A 24,303-nucleotide genomic window follows, 5' to 3' on the forward strand; every position below is an offset into this window, starting at 1 on the left:
CTGTTTGGACTCTCATTCTGACGGCACCCATTCACTGAAAAGGATTATTTGAGGAGCATGTGATTTAATGCTAAATTCCTCCAAATCTGATGAAGAAACAAAAGTAACTTTACAAAATATTTAGGTCTACATGTTGCTGTTATTACTGGTTAGTTGTGTAACAATGTAACTTTAAGACTTATTATATGAATACAAATTATAATGGTTAAAAAAGCAATGAAAACACAAAGTAACCATTGCAAAATGCAGCTTTTATTAATGTTGTAAACCTAAAGTATAAAATAGTTTTAGACTATCCTAGTTACCAGCAAAATAAACTGTACAAATGTGGCGCGGACTGAATTAATTTAGTGTATTGTACAACATGCATCTAACACGATCTGTGTTGTCATACATTCACATACAAGAGATGGACTGTGTGAATTTGTGTTAGTAGACTTCCTTAATGAATTGTTGTGTATATATTTTTTTTGTATACTTGCAAATTACCAACAGGATGAACAGAACTACCATTTTCTAACACAGAGGGTTAACAGCGAAATACCTAGGCCTATTTTGCGGTTGTAGGAACATACACATTGAAAACTAATGGCATTTTAAATAAACACGAATAAGACTCTGCCATTTTCGTGATGCAACATTGACTGGCTCCTGAGTTCTGAATGTAAAAAAACAGAATTTTGTCTCAGACAAGACAACTCTTGGCAACGAATGAAAGAAACATTTGACAGTTTCAACAACCCCTTGCGTCACATCAAGACAGAACAGCACCGTGCATTCGAGGTAACGTTATGTTTAGAATTAACGTTAGATCTTTTTTCAAATATGCGATCGTCATTTTTTGTTTTTTAAATGTTATTGCATTCGAACGCTTAAAGGTACAAACACTGATGCATACAGAAACAGTCGAACGCTAATGTTCTGATGCTATTCATTTGTTTGGTATTTCACTATTCATAACTGTTACGTGTCATATGAAAAACTACGTTAAAGACAGATGCTAGCGATGTTAGCGTAAACCTGGATCCAGTTAATGCCAGTAGACTAATAAATCCTCCAATTAAGAACAAAGTAAAAGGTTAGTTCGCTCAAAAATGAGAATTCTGTTATTAATTACTTACCCTGATGTCGTTCCAAACCCGTAAGACCTTCGTTCGCCTTCGGAACACAAATTAAGATATTTTTGATGAAACCCGAGAGCTTTATGACTCTGCATAGACAGCAAAACAACCTCAAGCACAGAAAAGTAGTAAGCATAGATTTGTAGACGCGCCATTCGACCGCCATCTTGTAACGGTCAACTTGACGTCATTCAGTGTTGCCAAGTGCGCGGTTTTCCCCGCGGAATTGGGCTACTTTAATAAGGTTGCCACGGGTTGAAGAGAGACCCCAAACAAAATAATATTTATTTACTATAATAATATAATATTTAGCCCCTGGAATGCTAATTTTACCAGGGAAGCCCCGCCAAAAACGTGTATTTTGCTCTCTGGAACGCCAAATTTAACGGGTTGCAATTTGGCGGGTTTCGTTCTGAAAACCTGGCAACCCTGCATACTATGGGTTCGCAGACTATCGCTGTACTGGATTGTGGAATATTCGAATATTCCTTGATTACTATGGTGAATAACGTCATGTTGACCATTACAATATAGCGGACGGCAACAACATGCATCGCTAATGAGACATCTATGTATATATCTATGGTAGTAAGGATCGTGTTGCCAAGTCTGCGATTTTCCCACGGATTTGGGCTACTTTAAGACTGTTGCCGTGGGTTGAAGTGACACCACCAACGTTATATTTAGCCCCAGGACTGTGAACTGTAACTTGGGAACCCCACCAAAAATGTATTTTACTCCCCAAAACATTATTTTCACTGGGGGACCCCCCTCAAAACGCAATTTGGGTGAGTTTTGTTGTAAACACCTGGCAACCCTGAGTAAGGACATTGTTAGAATAGTCCATGTGACATCAGTAGTTCAACCCTAATGTTATGAAGCTACGAGAATACTTTTTGTGCGCAAAGAAACACAAATAACGACTTTATTTAAGGATTACTTCACTTCCATGCGGCATGCATCGTGGTTCTCTCGTGAACGCGTGGCGAAGACTGACCCTGAAGAGAAAAAAATCATTGAATATAGTTGTTACTTTTGTTTATTTGTGCACAATAAGTATTCTCATAGCTTCATAACATTACAGTTGAACCACTGATGTCACATGGACTATTTTAATGATGTCCGTACTATCTTTCTGGGCCTTGAACGTGTCAGTTGTGTTGGGTCTGAAAGCTCTTGGATTTCATCAAAATATCTTAATTTGTGTTTCAAAGATGAACGAAAGTCTTACGGGCTGGGAACGACATGAAGGTGAGTAATTAATGACAGAATTTCCATTTTGGGGTGAACCAACCCTTATTAATAACACATGAATACACGTAAGAGAAAAACTTGTGCGACATTCGGTAACATGCTAGTAAAACAACACTGACTTTGGCATGTAATTAAATGACAAAGAAAACTTCCAGTCTGAAATGACTTTCCACTTCAATCAATCATTCAGATGCATTTATCCAAAATATATCCACATAAAATCTGTCATTCGTTAACACCTGTTTTAATTCATTTTTAAAATAAAAATATCATGTTCATGCACGAATCCTCAATACACAATGTAAAAGATTCAGATACTTCTACATCTGTCATGCAAAATGTTGATTATCAATATTTGAGCATCATTATTACTAAATTATAATGACGCCTTTTAACTGTATTACAAGCGGTCTGTTTTTTTAAATGATATTTTGTTAATTTTATTTTACAAAAAAAATCCACAGAAAATATAAATTTCAGTGTGCATATTCATGGCACGTTTAAAGTAGGTTAAATATGAACTTTTTGTTCATTACGCTGTTTTGAACCACATTCAAAAACGCATTTCAACTTGATTGTCGAACCCAAGTGAGATTTTAGTGCTACTTATGGAAAAAGGAAGCTCTGAATAGTAATCTGCCCTTTGAGAAAGGGTACTATGGCCGTGTTTGAATAACACACACAAGCATCTAGGATCGCGTGGCGTTTTTGCAGTTATCGTTCTCGTCGTCGTCATCAGACTGTTGGTCTGGAGGAATGGCGCGGGTGTGGCTGGCTCGTACACTTGTCAGATGAGGGCAGGCGGAGATCAGGTTAGCAATGCCAGCTAGAGTTACTCCTGTGCCATCCAGGTTGACTTGACTCAGCTGCATACGACATAGGAACTTCAGACCTGAGAAATAAAATTATGCATGTTAGAGACGTTTCTGTACTAGAAAATGACTGTGGAGGGAATAACATTGCGGGACATACCCTGATCTGTGATTCTGGTTCTGCTGAGGTTAAGTTTCAGCAGCTGTGGGCAGTGAACCAGACCTCGTCTGATCACTGTATCGCCCACCTGTGTACTGGCCAAACCCATCACCTACAAAACAAACATGTATGTTGAATCTGTTAATATTCATTGCCACACACACACACACACATATAATATATATATTATAAATGTCTTTACTGTCACTTTTGACATAAAGAAAATTTTAACAAATAATTTTTGAAGAAAAGGTAAAAAATTAATTTCATAAAAAAAAATATATATATGATGTTTTAGCACACAAAATAAATATTATAAAATTAAATATTATAAAAAATATATTACAGGGAGAACTTTTGTAACATAAATGTCTCTACAGTCACTTTTGACAAGAAAATGTACAAATAAAATGTGAATTCTTGAATAAAAGTTAAATTCATTTTATAAAAAGCACACAAAATAAATGTATAAATATATACTATTAGAAAAAGAGAATATACACAGTCATTTTTTAAAAATAATTCTATTAAATTAATTTAAATTAATATTTAATTTTTAACTACACAAAATAAATAATCATACAATATTCAGAAATCATTCTAACATGCTGATTTGAAACATTTCTGATTATTTTATATGTTATAGATGTCACTTTTGACAAAAATAGCATTTTACCAAACAATTTTAATTCTTAAATAAAAGTTAAAAATTAATTTCATAAAAAATATAGTATTTTTAGCACACAAAATAAATATTTAAATGTTATATATAATATTAAATATATTAATATTCGAAAGAGAGAATATACACACAGTAATTGTTTATTTTAATTTTGTTTAATTTTTAACTAAACACAATAAATGTATAAATGCACATTAAATAATGAATAAATGCATTATTATATTTATATATTAAATCTTTTGTAATGTTATAAATGCCTTTACTGTCACTTTTGACAATTAAAAATAAATAAATAAATAAAATTTTAATTTTTGAATAAAAAAATGAAACAAAATAAAGTAAAATATATAGTATTTTTGGCACACAAAATAAATATATTAATATTATATAAATGTATAATATTAGAGAGAGAGAATATACACAGTAATTTTTAAAATTATTTTATTAAATTAATTTTCATTCAGATTTAATTTTTGACTACACACACAATAAATAAATAAATGATATTTTTAATATTATTTTTATATTATATTCATAAATCATTCTAATATGCTGATTTGCTGCTCAAGAATATTTTGCTGCTCAATGTGATTTTTTTAGGATTATTTTTGATAAATACAAAGTTCAAAAGAACAGTGTTCATTTGAAATAAAATCTTTTATAACGTTATAAATGTCTTTACTGTCACTTGTGACATTTTTTTTAACAAATAAAATTTAAATTCTTAAATAAAAGTTAAAAATTAATTTCATAAAAAAATATGTTTTTAGCACACAAAAACAAATATATAAATATTATATAAATACATAACATCAGAGAGAGAATATACACAGTAATGTAAATAGGAAGATCAAAAGAACAGTGTTTATTTAAAAATAATTCTTTTGTAACATTATAAATGTCTTTACTGTCACTTTTGACAAAAATACAATTTTAATTCTTAAAAAAAAAATAATTTAATAAAAAAATAAAAATATATGATTTTTAGCACACAAAATAAATATACAAATATCATATAAAATAGAGAATATACACACACAAAAGTTTTTTTATTTTATTAAATTATTTTTTATTAACATTTAATTTTTAACCACACACACATAAAATAAATAAATATTTTTTTTATATATTTATACAGTATATAAAAATTCTTCTGTACCTGCAGATGTGGTAAGTGTGTTATCAAAGCTGCAACGCCCCTGCTGGTGACAGCTGTACGATCGAGACACAGTTCCTGGAGCTCTTTCAGACTGATCAATCCCTGCAGCCCGCTGTCACTCACCAGAGTGTTGCTAAGAGACAGCTTCTTCAACCTATCAGGTGAAAAGGGACGGGTCATCATTACAATTTTTGGTAAAATGTAAAAAGACACCTAAATACTGTTTACAAATGAAAGGCACACACACACCAACAGCATAAAAGAAAAAAATGCAGGACAATGCAAACTGTAATTGCCTTTTTTAGTCTAGAATGCTGGAAAACTTAATAAAGATACATTAAAAAAAGTACAGTGTTAATAGGTTTGTAAGAATGGATTGTTTTTAAAGTCTTGTTTGTTGCACAAATTCCCTCTTGGTGTGAATAGATCGTTACACATCAATCAGGGTTGCCACAATTTCTGACCAAAGAATTTCCATGCCTTTTCCAGGTGTTACTAATGACCGGACAAGAAATTATGAAACTCATTTCATAGAGTTAAGAGTACATTCTAGCCAAAGGAAGAGCTGGGTAAAACATTCCCAAGCCTTTTCCAGACATTTCTCGATTATTTCCAGCTTTCATGACCGTGGGAAGCAATTTGGGATTTCGTAAATAACCGTAAGTAAGCCTATTCCAGCATTACAAGATTTGCATGGTTGCATTACGCCAAATTAAACCAGAACAGCAGCTCTTTTTTCTCATTTGATTTACTGCATGCACACTTTTGGACTTGAAACTCCACCTAGTCATGCTGGCAAGCTGTGTAATGCCGTGGTCTGTGAGCTGAGTGTAGTCAGTCAGGTCGAGCTCTAAGAGCAACGTCTGTCTGGAGAGAAACGTAAGTCCGTTGTCTGTCACAGAGTGTCTGCCAGGCAGGGTGAGCTGGGTAAGCCTTAGGCCTGTGTGGAAAAATCAGAGAATGTAGTAAATGCTCTTACTTCACTAAAACCCCAAAAAGGCTTGACTAGCTTTCATGCACTGTTATGCAAAAATAGGTTTATGCATGCATAAAGTGCTGCATACCTGAAATGATCTCCAGCGTGTGGTTTCCATCCGCAACCGGTATGCCGGCCAGGCTGAGAGCTGATAGGCTGGGGTGGGTTGCTAGGCACTGGAGAGTATTTTCTCGTACGCCTGTGCCGTCCAAGTGAAGCGTCTGCAGGTTTCGGAGCTCTGCGAGTGCAGACACGTCACTCACCTCATACCAAAAGGAGGCAAAAGTTAAATAAATATAGGGTGAATGTATAGTAAATTCCATTACGCCATTCTCCCACACTCTAAAACACATAAACATTACAAACCTGTAACGGCTTCATGGCTCTGAGATTGCTAAATAAAAAAAATCTAAATATTGAGAAAATCACCTTTAAAGTTGTCCAAATGAAGTTCTAAGCAATGCATATTACTAATCAAAAATTAAGTTTTAATATATTTATGGTAGGAAATGTATAAAATATCTTCATGGAACATGATCTTTACTTAATATCCTAATGATTTTTGTCATTAAAAAAAAAAAAATCGATAATTTTGACCCATACAATGTATTTTTGGCTATTGCTACAAATATACCCTTGCTACTTTTGACTGGTTTTGTGGTCCAGGGTCACGTTTCTATTTCAAATTATTGCTGTTCTTTCTATAAAAAAAAAACATGTGACACTGAAGACTGGAGTAATGATACTGAAAATTCAGCTTTGCATCACAGGAATAAATTACATTTTAAAATATATTCAAATAAAAACAGTTATTTTAAATTGTAATAATATTTCACATTACTGGTGTTTTTACTGTATCCTTGGTGAGCAGAAGAAGCCATCAAAAACATTTTAAAAAAATCTTGACAACCTCAAACTCTTGATGAAAAAAAATTATGGATTTAGAAATTAGGATTTTTTTGTTTGTCCGTAACCCCATCCACAAATGACATGTAGAACCAAAACAAACTGTGGGATTGAACTGCAAACCCTTTATATATATATATATATATAGTGGAAAAAAAAAGGTTCACCTCCTAAAAATAAACAAAATATTAAAAATATAAATAAAACAATTTTAAAATAGAATAAAATGTATTTGAAATACATTTACTTTGTGGTATGTATACTATAAATACATTTACATATTTATGTGCTTAATAAAAAATACCCTGCAGTTGTACTTTTGGTATACTAAACTACAGTCTGCTAAATTGGAACAACTCATTTTTTGCTTAATGCACTTTAATTGTACAAAAGTATAGTAAGTATACTTCAGGTACACTTTAAATATCTTACATTTAAAGACGGATATTATACAGAGATCATACAATCCTTATTAATAGTTATATTCAAATACATTTAGGCATAATATTAAAAAAAAAGAAAGATATATTAAATAAAGAAATATTCCAAATAAAGTTTATTATATAGTTTTATATCAGTAAGTCTGGACCACAAAACCAGTCAAAAGGGTCAATTTTTCAAAATTGAGATTTAAACATCAGAAATAAATAGGCTTTCCATTAATGTATGGTTTGTTAGGACAGGACAACATTTGGCTGAGATACAACTATTTGAATACATGTAAATCTGAGGGTGCAAAAAAATCCAAATCTTGAGAAAAACTCCTTTAAAGTTGTCCAAATGAAAAACTTAGCAATGCATATTACTAATCAAAAATTAAGTTTTGATATATTTATGGTAGGAAATTTACAAAATATTTTCATGGAACATGATCTTTATTTAATATCATTACCTTAGTGTGTTTAATACTGAGCATTCGTAGCTGTGGTACACATGTGGGCAGCACTCTCAGTGTGTTTTCTGTGATGGCCGTCAGATTGAGGCTGAGCTGACACAGCGCAGAAGAACCTGCCTGCAGGTATATCAGCAGACCTGCATCGCTTACTTTGGTCTGGTCCAGAGCCAGGAATGTCAGACTGCGAAGACCTGAGATCAGATACAAAGAGATTACGCATTTGTACATGATAACAATCGCATATGGATGCTCCGGTGAGTGGTTTTTGACACGTCGTCTCACCTGCGATATGCTGCAAACAGCTGTCTGTTAGCTTGCTACAAGACGACAAGTTGAGATGCTGCAGTTTTGAGAGGTTGGACAAAACAGAAAGACCAGCATCTGCAAAAATGAAACAGGAAATGATAAACAACTTTATAAATAATTTTACAAGCAAATGAACGGACAAATTTATAAAAATTATGTCAATTTTTTATTTTTAAATATCTGTATATTTTTTGTTTATCTTATTATATTGTTTTATTTATTTTTACCATTACAGTAATAAAACAAAGGTTTTTTTGTATATTTATATTTATGTGTATATTTATGATGTATATATAAATATACAAACATGCATGTATATATTTAAGGAAAACATGTTATGTTTATTTATCATAATATATATATATATATATATATATAAATTACATGAATATAAATATATACATGTAAATATTTTCAAAATATATACTGTATGTGTGTGCCTTATACATATAAAAAATAAATATACACAGTACACACACATATATAAACAAAAACTTTTATTCTTGGATGCAATTAATTGTTGCCCAGCACTAGAATTAATATAATTTAAGCATGTCTATTTTAAGAAGACTATTTTCATGATATACATATATATATATATATATATAAATATATATATATTTTTTTTTTTTACAACAAAAACTATCATTAATATATTCATATTTAATATTATTTGTAATATATTTATATTAAATATTATAAAAAAGATGTAACAAAAATAATATATTAATAACTGACAAATTAATAAAAAGTAATACTAATTATTTTATTACTAATTATGCCTTTATTTAGCTTAAATATTTTAATATTTTATTATATTTTTATTATTTTTACCAATACGGTAATTAAACAAAGTTTATTTTTTCGTGCTGTCAAATAATTAAATGTACATAATTGTTATATTTATATTTTAAATATATATATATATATATATACACACAAAAACTTTTATTCTGGATGCAATTAATCGCAATTGTTGGCCATCACTATTTTATATACAAAATAAATCTACAAAGTACACACACACATATATTATGTAAACCAAAACTTTTATTTTGGATGCGATTAATCCCGATTAATCGCAATTAATCATTTGATAGCACTCATTTCTTTGCATTAGAGTAATGAAAATTTTGGGCTAAAATTTTAAAAATTGTAAAAAAAAAAATTATTTATGTACATACTGTAATAACATCTTAATATTGCACACCTGTGATTAGTGGAGAGTTGACAAAGCTGAGATGTTTAAGACAGGAAAACGCCCTCAGTTGTCGCAGCAGCTCGTTTGTGGTATACGGGTAGCAGTTTAGGACAAACTTCTGCAGCGGGCAGCCGAAGAACAGCTCCAGCGTTCGCGGTTTAAGCAGACGTTCGCGTGCCATATGAGCCAACAAGAGTTCGGCCAACTCTGGGGTCAAACACGCCAGGCTACTGCTGTACTGCATGCTGGGAGCTGAAAGATCAAGATTACATTTAATGGCTTGTCTTATGCACTCATGTGACTGGTTATAACACTACATGGTCTGTTTCTGACCTGTCATCAGGGAAACGGTGGCCCTGGTGGCCATCGAGCAGAGAGAGGGCACGCGGGGAGTCTTGAAGGCTTTTTTGGGGGGTGAGGGATGCCCGTGTGGTGACTGCTGCTCGTCGTGATGGGCAGCACGCTGTAAACGCTCTACCGCGGCTTGACCCGCGGCTCCACGCAACGCACGGCCTTCCTCAGGGTCTGCTGGGTCATCAGGCTCCGCCTCCCTTTAACACACAACCAATCACAGTCATTTAAAGGGACAGTCCACCCAAATATTTGAATTTTGTCATTAAGTTGGCATGAAAAAAAACAGCTTACTGATCTGCTATTTAAGCTACTTCTACTAAGTCAGTATCTCCTCCTACAGCTTAAAAGCTACAACCACCAAACTTGGGTCAGACCTTCAGATTATCCTAAATTTAGTTGCTGTATATTTTCTAACTGATCTGGCTTAGGGTTTTCGAAAAACAGACTATGAAAACCATCAAAAATCCTATAGACTTTCATTGAGGGGGTGAAAACTTTTGTACTTTTAGCTACTATAGCAAAGCTTAACAACTCCCTACAGAAAAAAGCAACAGCTAAAACCAGCCTAAGCTGGTTGGCTTCTTTGGCTGGTCTCCTAGGCTGGTTTTAAAGTGGTTTTGGACACTTTTTGGCTGGTTTTAGCTGATCAAGGCTTAAAACACTTACTTTCCACCAACTTAGGCTGGTTTTTAGCCATTTTTGCTAAATCAGCTGGTTTTAGCTAGCAACATCTTAAAACATGCTAGCAATGTTCATTTACGCTAACATCATGTTAAAAAAATGATGTGCTAATTTATGCTAAACCATGTTAGCAACATGCTAGCAATATGTTAAATCATGCTAACAGCATGTTAGCAATGTGTTAAATCATGCTAACATGTTAAATCGTGCCAACAGCACTGTAGCAATGTACGGAATCATGTTAGCAACATGTTAAATTGTGTTACCAATGTGTTAAATCATGCTAGCAACATGCTAACAACATGCTAAATCATATTAACAATGTGCTAATAATGCTAACAAAATGCTAACATGTTAAATCATGCTAACAGGATGATAACAATGTGCTATGTCACGGTAGCAATGTTACATTATGTTAACAATGTGTTAAATCATGTTAACAACATGGTAAATCATATTAACAATGTGCTAATAATGTTAGCAACATGCTAGCAATGTGTTAAATCATGCTAACATGTTAAATCATGCTAACAGCACACTAACAATGTGATAAATCCTGGTAGCAATATGTTAAATCATGTTAGCAACATGCTAAATCATGCTAGCAACATGTTAAATCATTTTAACAATTTACTAATAATGTTAACAACATGCTAATAATGTGTTAATGCTAACAGGTTAAATCATGCTAACGTCACGCTACCAATGTGTTAAATCATGCTAACATGTTAAATCATGCTAACAGCACACTAACAATGTATTAAATCATGTTAGCAATATGTTAAATCATGTTAACAACGTCAAATCATTTTAACAATGTGCTAATAATGCTAACGTTAAATCATGATAACAGCATGCTAACAATGTGTTAAAACATGGTGCTAGCAATATGTTAAATCATGTTAACAATGTGAATGTGAAGCAAGCTAATAATTTGTTAATGCTAACAGGTTAAATCATGTTAACGTCATGTTAGCAATGTGTTAAATCATGCTAACATATTAAGTCATGCTAACAGCATACTAACAATGTGATAAATCATGGTAGCAATATGTTAAATCATGTTAGCAACATGTTAAATCATTTTAACAATGTGCTAATAATGTTAACAACACGCTAGCAATGTGCTAATAATGCTAACCCGTTAAATCATGATAACAGCATGTTAACAATGTGTTAAATCATGGTAGCAATATGTTAAATCATGTTAGCAAAGTGAATGTGAAGCATGCTAATAATGTGTTAATGCTAACAGGTTAAATCATGTTAACGTCACGTTAGCAATGTGTTAAATCATGCTAACATATTAAGTCATGCTAACAGCATACTAACAATGTGATAAATCATGGTAGCAATATGTTAAATCATGTTAGCAACATGTTAAATCATTTTTACAATGTGCTAATAATGTTAACAACATGCTAGCAATGTGCTAATAATGCTAACATGTTAAATCATGATAACAGCACGCTAACAATGTGTTAAATCATGGTAGCAACGTGAATGTGAAACATGCTAATAATGTGTTAATGCTAACAGGTTAAATCATGTTAACGTCATGTTAGCAATGTGTTAAATCATGCTAACAAATTAAGTCATGCTAACAACATACTAACAATGTGATAAATCATGGTAGCAATATGTTAAATCATGTTAGCAACATGTTAAATCATTTTAACAATGTGCTAATAATGCTAACCTGTTAAATCATGATAACAGCATGTTAACAATGTGTTAAATCATGTTAGCAATGTGAATGTGAAGCATGCTAATAATGTGTTAATGCTAACAGGTTAAATCATGCTAACGTCATGATAACAATGTATTAAATCATGCTAAAAGCACATTAACAATGTGTTAAATCATGGTAGCAATATGTTAAATCATGTTAGCAATGTGAATGTGAAGCATGCTAATAATGTGTTAATGCTAACAGGTTAAATCATGCTAACGTCATGCTAGCAATGTGTTAAATCGATGTAGCGATATGTTAAATCATGTTAGCAATGTGTTAAATCATGATAGCATCATGCTAAACCATATTAGCATAGTGTTAATAATGCTTGAAATGTGCTAACAATGTGTTAAATCATGCTAATAGGACGTTAACTATCTACATTTCAAAACATTTGAACTTCAAATTTTAAAACTACTTCAAGGTATTAAACGGTTTCATACTTTCTGGCCTGGCTTTTTCAAGACAACTTCAAAGTTTGTCATCAAACTTCACTCATTTTGTAATTTACTATCATCAAACGGTTTTGGGCCTCACAGACTTTCATACTATTATTTTTTGTGTTCCACAGAAGAAATAAAGTCATACAGATTTGTAACAACATAAGGGTGAATAAATAATGACTGAATTTTCATTTTTGGGTGAACTATCCCTTTAAGGACAATGTACACTGCTTAGGAATTCCAAATGCTAAGGCAAACATATCTAACTTTTGTTTAGAAAACAAATAGATCAAAATTCAAAAAGCAAAATCATGTCACTGTAATGACGTCAGGTTTTTCTTTCTTACATTTATTGACATACTGAATTGCTATCTTTATATAAAGCCTTTACTATTTAACCCTTAATTTCACACACTTTAAGCCCTTTAAACATCGTCCCACCTGAGTCTGTTGCCCTGCTCCGGCCAGTGATGTCTCGGCTCCAGTCCCGCTCTTGCCCTGTTCTCCAGGAGAAAGGGCAACCGTGGCAGTCCTGGTCAAAGTGAAAGAAACAACATATATAAATTGTATTGGGTATTTTGATTTTTATACGTTTATTTTAATTGAGCGTATGGTTCAAACCCCACAAAAGCTGTGATTTATTATATTATTCAAGTTTTAATTGCTTTCCTCCCCTATGAAAACAAGAAAACAGGGTTCCCACACCTTCCAATAAATTGCCATGACTTATTCAGTCATTCAGGATTACTGGATAAGGTTTTTGAAAATCAGTATTATGGAGACTGGACTCAAAAAGAGCAATTTCCAGCAGATATAGTAATATTTTACATTATATTATGTATTTTGTATGCTTTATTTAGGAATTTAATACTTTTATTCAGACAGGACACATTAAATTGAGACTTTTACTGTTACAAAAAATAAATAAATAAATATTATTTTTGAATAAATGTAATTTGATCATTATTATTATTTATTTATTTTATTATTATTATTATTTATTTATTTATTTATTTTCAAAAAATGCTGTTTGAACTTTCTATTTATCAAAGAATACTAAAAAAAATGTAAAAAAGTTTTCAACATTGGAAATAATAAATAAATAAATAATAAATAAATTATTCTTGACCAGCAAATCAGCATATTAGAATGACTTCTGAAGTGTATATCATATTTTAAGATTGCTACAATTATACAAAAAAATTCTATAAACTTTTAAGATTGTATTAATTTCAACAACAATTTCTGGCCTGAAAATCACAATTTTAAATTCCCTGACATTTCCAGATTTTTCATGACTGAGGGTATTTATCTTAAAAATAAGACATTTTAAAGAGCAATTTACAATAATTAACTTGCACAACCCCATAAGCACATCAAGCAAACTAATTAATCTTAAATCACATCTTGCTACTACCAAATTAACTAAGCATTCAATTACACAGTCTCAATATCAAAACAGTTGCAGTGGAACGAACTGCATATTAGGCTAATTACCATATATTAGCATGTTCACAGGCCTGCCTGCTAAACCAATCCAGCTGCAGTTAATTCCTGTGTGTCTCTCGTGTGCAAATATAACATATGATCGTCTTCACAGCATCTTAAAACCTTGTCCAAAGCTGTCAGCTGTTTCCTCTCCCAGCGTTCCAGTGAAAGAGCCGAGATGCAGTTCTAACACTCGAGAGAACAGACTTGTTTGGTAGTAGCGAGTTTTATCATTTGGGTGAAGGGGTGAATGAGTTTTTCCTTATAACCAGATCTGAACTAGGAAAAGTAAGGGCATTAACCTCTTACCCAGTATGAACTTACATGAGTTTCTCACACTTTGGTCACTTGCTAAAGACTCAGTGTTACTGAACAAAGATCTGTGGTTCAGACTGACCTGAGCACAGCAGTCCAAAGACATTGTTGATTGTTTAAGATCAATAATCTACGTTCAGTTCCATCCCCTAATGTTAGTTTGGGAATGTAATGTTCTGGGAATGATCAAAAGCTAACATTTACAGAATGTTCTGGAACCAACGCTGAGATGAGACTGTGTCAATAATAATTTTTAGTCAAGCATGTTGTTGTATTTATTCAATAAATGAAGCTTTTGCAGCATTATGAACAGTGACCTTCAGTGAGAGCAGATGAAGCATTGCTTCTTCAATGTTTTAAAGGATTCTCTGATTAGAGTCCTTGAAGAAATGTTGGCAGACTGTCCATTCATTACGATTCCAGTCCTCCCTTATGAGATTATGGCCTTTTCTGATTCAGTGCAGTCTAAAAGCAGCATACGTGGCTTTTTAGTTCGTTCCAGAATAGCAGATATCAACATCTTTTGTTTACGGTCTCATAAGGAATTTCCTTTGATCGTGGCGTGGAGTGCTTGTTTTATCTCAGACGGTTTTTGTAATCAAGCAACTCAACTTACAATGTGAATAAAAGCACGAATAGCACCTACGATATGCCTATAACTTTTCTAAGCAATCAGCTGTATTTTTGACTGGCATACAATAAAAAAGGAAGGAGGTACCTGAGTCTGGTATATCATAGAGACTTTGGACTCTTTTAAGCTGGGCAATCATCTAGAAAATACCCAGAACAACCTAGCAACCACCTACAACACCCTGGCAACCACATAACAACACAAAATGTAGTCTGAAAGTAAATTGTTATATACCGTTGAGATGAAATGGAGGTACAACTTCTTCTTCTGGTTGCTCCTCATTTTCCAAATGTTCTTCATTTTCTGCATCGCCTTGCACCAGTTTATGGCCTCGTCCTGTTAGAAGGAAATGTGTTATTATGCAATATCATTGAAGTAAAGTTAACTAAAACTAAAACTAATGAAAATATTTTTGTTAATTCTGGTATAGCTGAAAAATAAAATAAAATAAAATAAAATAAAATATTAAACAATTTTTCAGAAAATAATAAGAACTATAAAGAATAATAAAAATCTAAAATCTAAATAAACAAAAATACTAAAATGGAACTAAAGGTGATATAAAATAAAATACATAAACACATAAATATAAATATTAAGGAACAATAAGTAATATATCATTATATTTCATTAACTAAAACTATTGTAATAATTTTTGTTAATTCAGGTAAAGCTGAAAATAAATAAAATTAAATAAAATTAATTATTGTATAAAAAAATAATAGAAAATAATAACTACTACATAAATAAAAAAAATAAAATCAAAATAAAAAAATAAAATGGTACTAAATCTGATATAAATTAAATTAAATAAAGAAAAAATCTAAATATTATGCAACAATGAGTAATATAATTTTGTTCAGCTAAAGCTGAAAATAAAGTAAAAAAATAAATTAAAAGAAAATACAGCATGAATATTTTCATGCAAACTACTCAGAAAATAATACACACCACATAAATAAATAAAAATATAAAATTTAATTTAAATAAAAATAGACACAATTTTACGGTACTAAATCTGATATAAAATAAATTACATAAATAATAAATAATCCAAAATATAATATTAGTAATATCTTTTTTCATTAACTATAACTATTGAAATATTTGTTAATTCAGGTAAAGCAGAAAATAAAATACATGAAAATACATTGAAAAACTATATTCAGAAAATAAATAATACATAAATAAATAACAATATAAAATCTAAAATAAACAAACAAAAAAACCTAAAATGGTATTAAATCTGATATAAAATATATTAATTAAATAAAGAAATATAACATTAAATATAATATTAATAAATAATAAAAAATATTAAAGTAACAATAAGTAATATATCATTATTTTATTATCATAGATGAAAAACTTCAACTAATCAAAAATTAATAAATACAAAAAAATAAATAAACACATGAAAACTAAATAAAAATAATTAAAAACTAAATAGAACTATATATATTTTACCTGAAATAAAAATAAATGTTAAAATAAATCAACTTAAGTATCAAGCATCAATAAGCAATATATCATTATTTTAACTTCATTTGTCAATATTTATTTATTTAAAAAAAAATAATAAAAATGTAAAAAGCACATCTCACCCCAGTAGTGAGAAGGTCCTGACAGCGGAGGTCCGACCCCAGGAATCCCAGCATACCCCACTGCTTCCTCCCACAGCTGATGGGGCAAAGGTGGAGGCACCTCCAGTTCCTCTAAAGCCCCAGCCTCCACTTGGGGTTGCTCATTCGGTGGCACCGCCGGCTCTTCCCGTGGCTCCGCCTCCACCTGCCCTACAACAGCCAAACGGGCTGCTGGACTGGGCGGGTCCTGAGGCGTTTCGGGGGGCGTGGTCTGTATGCAAAGTGCAGCATTGGGAGTCAGTCCCAGAGACCGGAGGGAGCAGGTTAGCTCAGCCTCCCCAAAGCGCTTTCGAGGAAACCCTTGCAGGAGTGAGAAAGCAGGTAGCGAAGGGTGGCGGCCGGCAATGTATTCGACGACGTGACTTAAGGGAGTGTCTGCAGGGAAACGCTCGCGCATTGATTCCCCAGAGGGAAGACGGATCTATAAAAGAAACACAGACAAGACAGACAGGTTTGACTTCATGTAGCAGTAGTTGTTAGAAAGCAGAGGAGAAACAGATGTGATCTCGCACCATGAGGATGCAGTGGTTGTCCACACTGGTCTCCACACGTCCGCCAAGTCTCTGTCCCTGTCCACTGGATGGAGAGGTCTCAGCCGTGGCTTCATTTTGGGCCTTCTCCTGCTGACTGCGCCGGTCCTCTGCTATCCTCTTCAATACCAACTCACGCTCCTGATCAAAGGACAAACGTTACTATGAACCAAAAATGATCTTGTAGAGCAAGAAACAGTGCAAATGATGGAGCAAAAAAATCTTTTTTGATTGTTTGAGGTTGTTTTCACATGGTGACTTTACAGCAGCATACATTAAATGTATAAATAAATTAAAACATTAATAAATAAATTAATATATTTAATGAATTAATATATTTATTATACATTAAAACATATCATTGTGTGTATATATATATGTATATACACACACACACACAGATTTCCATTTTGATTATATATATATATATATATAAATAAAACACAGATAATTACATTACAATACATATTTAATTATTATTGACATCATGTTGACATTATTAAATAATTTATTATATATATATAACCATTAAATTAAAATAAAAAATAAATAATAAAATAATGAACACCAAAGCACATGTAATTATATATATATATATATATATATATATATATAAATAAAATTAATCATATATTTGATTAATCGTGTAAAAATGTAAAATGTAAATGTAAAAAATAAATAAAACATTATACATATACATATATATATACACAAACACACAAATTACATAAAAAATTATATAAACATTACATTAAAATAATAAATACATTTTTTATTGATTAAAAAATATATATAATATATATATATATATATATATATATATATATATATATATACACACAGTGGGTACGGAAAGTATTCAGACCCCCTTAAATTTTTCACTCTTTGTTATATTGCAGCCATTTGCTAAAATCATTTAAGTTCATTTTTTTCCTCATTAATGTACACACAGCACCCCATATTGACAGAAAAACACAGAATTGTTGACGTTTTTGCAGATTTATTAAAAAAGAAAAACTGAAATATCACATGGTCCTAAGTATTCAGACTCTTTGCTCAGTATTTAGCAGAAGCACCCTTTTGAGCTAATACAGCCATGAGTCTTTTTGGGAAAGATCCAACAAGTTTTTCACATCTGGATTTGGGGATCCTCTGCCATTCCTCCTTGCAGATCCTCTCCAGTTCTGTCAGGTTGGATGTAAACGTTGGTGGACAGCCATTTTTAGGTCTCTCCAGAGATGCTCAATTGGGTTTAAGTCAGGGCTCTGGCTGGGCCGTTCAAGAACAGTCACGGAGTTGTTGTGAAGCCACTCCTTTACTCCGTTATTTTAGCTGTGTGCTTAGGGTCACTGTCTTGTTGGAAGGAAAACCTTCGGCCCAGTCTGAGGTCCTGAGCACTCTGGAGAAGGTTTTTGTCCAGGATATCCCTGTACTTGGCCGCATTCATCTTCCCTCGATTGCAACCAGTCGTCCTGTCCCTGCAGCTGAAAAACACCCCCACAGCATGATGCTGCCACCACCATGCTTCACTGTTGGGACTGTATTGGACAGGTGATGAGCAGTGCCTGGTTTTCTCCACACATACCGCTTAGAATTAAGGCCAAAAAGTTCTATCTTGGTCTCATCAGACCAGAGAATCTTATTTCTCACCATCTTGGAGTCCTTCAGGTGTTTTTTTTAGCAAACTCCATGTGGGCTTTCATGTGTCTTGCACTGAGCAGAGGCTTCCGTCGGGCCACTCTGCCATAAAGCCCCGACTGGTGGAGGGCTGCAGTGATGGTTGACTTTCTACAACTTTCTCCCATCTCCCGACTGCATCTCTGGAGCTCAGCCACAGTGATCTTTGGGTTCTTCTTTACCTCTCTCACCAAGGCTCTTCTCCCCCGATAGCTCAGTTTGGCCAGACGGCCAGCTCTAGGAAGGGTTCTGGTCGTCCCAAACATCTTCCATTTAAGGATTATGGAGGCCACTGTGCTCTTAGGAACCTTAAGTGCAGCAGAATTTTTTTGTAACCTTGGCCAGATCTGTGCCTTGCCACAATTCTGTCTCTGAGCTCTTCAGGCAGTTCCTTTGACCTCATGATTCTAATTTGCTCTGACATGCACTGTGAGCTGTAAGGTCTTTTATAGACAGGTGTGTGGCTTTCCTAATCAAGTCCAATCAGTATAATCAAACACAGCTGGACTCAAATGAAGGTGTAGAACCATCTCAAGGATGATCAGAAGAAATGGACAGCACCTAAGTTAAATATATGAGTGTCACAGCAAAGGGTCTGAATACTTAGGACCATGTGATATTTCAGTTTTTCTTTTTTAATAAATCTGCAAAAATGTCAACAATTCTGTGTTTTTCTGTCAATATGGGGTGCTGTGTGTACATTAATGAGGAAAAAAAATGAACTTAAATGATTTTAGCAAATGGTTGCAATATTTACACTATATACTTTCCGTACCCACTGTATATATGTCGTGTGTGTGTATTCATTAAATACAATATATATATATATATATATATATATATATATATATATATATATATCTAAACATCAAACTGAATTTTTTTCATTTAATTTATATATAATATTAATATATTGTTAATAATTTACAAATTAACATATATTAATATGCATATATATATATATATATATACAAATAATACATTAACACATAACACAATGTTAACATTATACATTAGTAACAGCCATTAGTCACCAATTTTGTTGTATTTAAAAGAACAGGTTTTGTGTTCCACAGACGAAATCATGGAATGACATGGGTGTGAGTAGATTCATTTTTAAATGAACTAACCCTTACTTCTGGACCTTTATTGTAAGAACATGAACCCTGATTCACCTGTTTCTTCTGTCTCCTTTCCGCCCGCGCCTCTTGAGCCACTCGCTGCCTTTGCTGCTCATGGAAATTGCTTTTATCCTGCTTGATCCGTGTTTCCAGGGGTGGATGCTCTTTTGCTGTGCCTGCGTTCACAGAAGGAGGTGCCAAGACCAAAGAAGGACCTAAAAGCAGAAAAATTCCTCTGTATTGCATAACAGATTCCAGTATTAACATACTGCTAATCATCTGCAGCACACTAAGCGCAAAATAACATGACCTGTGGGTCACGTGCGAGTTTATTTGCGCAGTAAATCGCATTTTCCTTCCCAGAAGAATGTTAACACTCTTGTGAAAGAAGTCTGTTTGTGTCATACAAATGAGTAAATGAACTGTGCTGTTTGTACCTGTTGTCTCAGACTGTGAGGTGTTGTTGGAGCAGACAGCATCTTTGGGAGGGTTGAACGCAGAAAACGCTGTCTCGGAAGGACCTGAAGTCTGCTTGACTAGTTTATGCCGTGGACTCCCGCCCTGTATAAGCCTTCCGAGCAAATGTGAGAATAAATGAGTGAACATGACCAGACAGCTGAGTATTTAGTCTATGACTAGTTATTAAAGCTATTACATAACTGATCACACTTATTTCTCTTGGGAGAATGGCAAGAATAGCCTATAAAGCTTATTTCATTCATAAACACATTTACCATTCCGCTGCTTCTGGTACGGAGAAGAATCCTGCCTGCATCGCCGCCTGTATCTGATCCTTACTGAAGCCCATCTCAGTAAGAGTGCTGATGAACCCTCCTATGGTCTAGAAAACACCACAACAATCTGAGCCCCACAGAAAAGGTATTTTTTGGCATACCAAATCATTTAGTACCACACTACCGAAATGTTTTGACACACTTGAATTTTATCTCATTATCTTAAAAACCTCATTGCTTAAATGCTTCAAATTTGCTTTGTAGGCAAATACAAATTGTTTCTAAAGGAAGGTGACTTTGCCTAAATAAGATCATTTTGTTTTTCACATTATTTCAGAATTTTTATGACTAATGTAACAACAAAAAATTAATTTCAATTGATGAAGTATAAGTATATGTACAATTAGATACAGATCATATAAAACATTTCCTAAGACATAAGACTGTACTTCCTTTCCAGAAGTTTCATGACTATCGTAACAACTAAAAATGAATTTAAATAGATACATTTAATAATAATAATAATAATAACAACAACCATTAAAAAAAAAAATTGATATTTATACAAAATTACATATAATTTTATATATAAATGTTTAGATATTTAATTGTATTAATAATATTAATAATAAATATTAATTATGATTAATAATAATAATAATAATTAATTTATATAACTTTTATTTTTTAAATTAGAGTTACATAAGTATATCATATACTAAATTACAAAAATAATACTATATATAATATATATAAATTATATATATATATATATATATATATATATATATATATATATATATATATGATATAATTAGAATAGATAATTAGTATAGGTAGAATTAGAAAAATTATTTTACATAAGAATGTTCTTTCTTTCCAGAATTTTTATGACTAACATAACAACTAAAAATTAATGCAAATTTAATAATAATAATAATAATTATAATATAACAACAACTAAAAATGTATATTTATATGAAATTATATATAATTATAATATATATAATTCGTTTTATTGTTTATATATAAATGATATTTATATTATATATATATTATATAATTAATATTAGTATATTATTTTTGGTTTATTTTTTATTTAAATTGATTAATCAATTTTATATCATGAATTAATAAAAATTATTATATATACACTTACATATAGTATTTTTTTTGTAATTTAGTATATATATAAATTTTATATTTCATATATAAAAAAAAATTCATAAGATTGTACATTAATTTATTCTTTTACATTTCAGATTGTTATTTTGTGTTTTTTATGACTTTACTATCATTCTAAAAAGTGTAATAATAAAGAATGGGTAGGTGTATTAAATACACATAGTACTGTATACGTTAAGTACAATCAAAATATATACTTTAAAGTGTGCACAAGTACCATGGCATTGCCATCCAGTACCATCACAGCATCACGGCATAACTACAGTACTTTTTATTAGGGTAGAATGTTTCAAACCCAGCAGCCTGCCTTAATATAGTCATTAATTATATGCATTTGTCTTTTTTCCAAATAAACTTTTTTTAAATAAAAATTTATCAAAATAAAATATGAAATAAAAGGCTGTAATAGAACGCTCAAAACAAACACAAACACTTCCCATACTCATAGCACTGATCAACTGCACACCATACTGATGCTGTCATCATGGACATCACATGTATCAAAGGGGACTTTGCCTTGATACCTTGAGAGAGTTTGGTTTCTTTTTCTCTTTATGCATTCTAGTGCCATATTTAATACAAGTGCAATATTTGTATACAAGCAGTGTTTCCATTTACAAAAGCTTCTGTTCCTTGAACAAAAAGAGCATGCATTAGTTCACATGCACATGATTCATTTCCTAATTATTTTTTGTCTAATCATGTTGACCAGTAAGAGTAGGCCAAGTCAATTCAGTTTCAACTACGTTAAAACATTTAAAAAGCTGAAGTGTTTATAATTATCTGATTGCATCTGTCATTACTCTACATATATATTTGACAAGGCAATGCACATGCATGAGTAAAATCACTTATATTGTTGTCAATGAAGGTCTCAAGAGGCTTTCTGACTTGGGCCTACTGTACATTTCCTTGTAATTTTAAAGAGTTACAGTAACAATGGCTGTAAAACTAAAAGCTTCATTAGACAATAATAAAACGTTGTGCATTATGCTGGACTATAGAAACTTGACGCACTTTACAGTTTATCATGTTTTATCCATGTCGTCAAGCTAATACAGCAACGCATTAAGCTTTACAAAACCATTACGGACGATTCTGATTCTATATAGTTTCGCTTACCGCTGTGGAGTCCATAACTGTATTTAATATCCTCAAAAATTCTGGATATATGGGTTTGTTGTCACTTTGCAGAAGGTGTTTATTGATTGTCCGCACAGTAGACTGGTGACGTCTTACGTCACGGGTTCTGTTCCGTCCGGACTGTACTCTCGACGCTGATTGGATGACTGACAGTTGGAAACGCCCCCTAAGGACAATCTCAGCGGTAGCTGGACCTGTCAATCACAGCTCGTCCGTATATATTTAAAGGAGCAGGCGCTTCTCTACCCAGTGGAGCTCATCAACATTTACTAAATCGTTAATTTCAGCGACTGTCTTCACCAAACACAATTATCGTTTGTTGACAAAAACAACTAATTTCTTTGGCTGTGGGTTTTATTTTATTTTTGGGATGCAATAAGTGTTATTGGCCGGCAGATGTCATGTGTGGTCAATAAGGTCATGTTTGGAAGAAAATAAGGCATAAAACTAAAATAAGTACATTTTAGTGAAAGAAGGTGCTTAACATTAAGAAATCAACCTAGGAAGTCAAACTAAGTTTTATATGAGCCGTAGAAAATATATTTTATTTTCTGTTCATTTCTTATGGTGTCTACAACCATTTTGCTACAATTTGAGTGAAAAGCGAAAGTTCCCATAAATGAAAGAAAATGTACTATATTTTAGTCAGTGGTTTATTGTTAATAGTTAGCATGCAAAGTACGTTTGTGTTTACCTAACATATGTGTGTGTAATGTGTATATTTATTATGTATCTATAAATACACACAGATGCATGTATATATTTAAGAAGTTTATATTTATATACTATATATATATATATATATATATATATATATATATATATATATATATATATATATATATATAAATACACACAGATGCATGTATATATTTAAGAAAGAATTTTATATGTATATACAAAATATACATATATATATATATAATCAATCACGATTAATCGTTTATATATATATATATATATATATGTTTATATATTTTCTATATTTTTATTTTATTTTCTATTCATTTTTATGGGATCTGCAACCATTTTACGACAGTTTGAGTGAAAAGCGAAAGTTCCCATAAATGAAAGAAAATGTACTATATTTTAGTCAGTTGTTTATTGTTAATAGTTAGCATGCACAGTAAGTTTGTGTTTACCTAACATAT

The 24,303-nt window shown here is 32.0% G+C and overlaps 1 protein-coding gene across 1 annotated transcript; it reads right to left on the reverse strand.

Moving 5' to 3' along the window:
• Positions 1-232: 232 nt before the first annotated feature.
• si:ch73-173p19.1 (uncharacterized) lies at positions 233-23,255 on the reverse strand. The gene is made up of 17 exons (XM_051098408.1): positions 23,132-23,255; positions 20,825-20,931; positions 20,528-20,661; positions 20,145-20,305; positions 17,275-17,433; positions 16,724-17,183; positions 15,354-15,455; positions 13,127-13,217; positions 9,806-10,023; positions 9,482-9,724; positions 8,248-8,346; positions 7,963-8,156; positions 6,253-6,427; positions 5,972-6,128; positions 5,189-5,342; positions 3,348-3,459; positions 233-3,267 (listed from the first exon to the last, which is right to left on the reverse strand). The coding sequence occupies exons 1-17, from the start codon at positions 23,144-23,146 to the stop codon at positions 3,065-3,067; spliced, it is 2,784 nt and encodes a 927-aa protein (XP_050954365.1). The 5' UTR covers positions 23,147-23,255; the 3' UTR covers positions 233-3,064.
• Between the last annotated feature and the right edge of the window lie 1,048 nt (positions 23,256-24,303).

The sequence above is a fragment of the Labeo rohita genome, chromosome 24, assembly GCF_022985175.1.
Source record: "Labeo rohita strain BAU-BD-2019 chromosome 24, IGBB_LRoh.1.0, whole genome shotgun sequence".
NCBI lineage: Eukaryota > Metazoa > Chordata > Actinopteri > Cypriniformes > Cyprinidae > Labeo > Labeo rohita.

Coding starts and splice junctions, on each gene's coding strand:
- si:ch73-173p19.1 (XM_051098408.1), bottom strand. Junction 5,343..5,971: donor CAGCTTGCCAGCATGACTAG/GTGGAGTTTCAA, acceptor TTCACCTGATAG/GTTGAAGAAGCTGTCTCTTA. Junction 3,460..5,188: donor CACACTTACCACATCTGCAG/GTACAGAAGAAT, acceptor TTTGTTTTGTAG/GTGATGGGTTTGGCCAGTAC.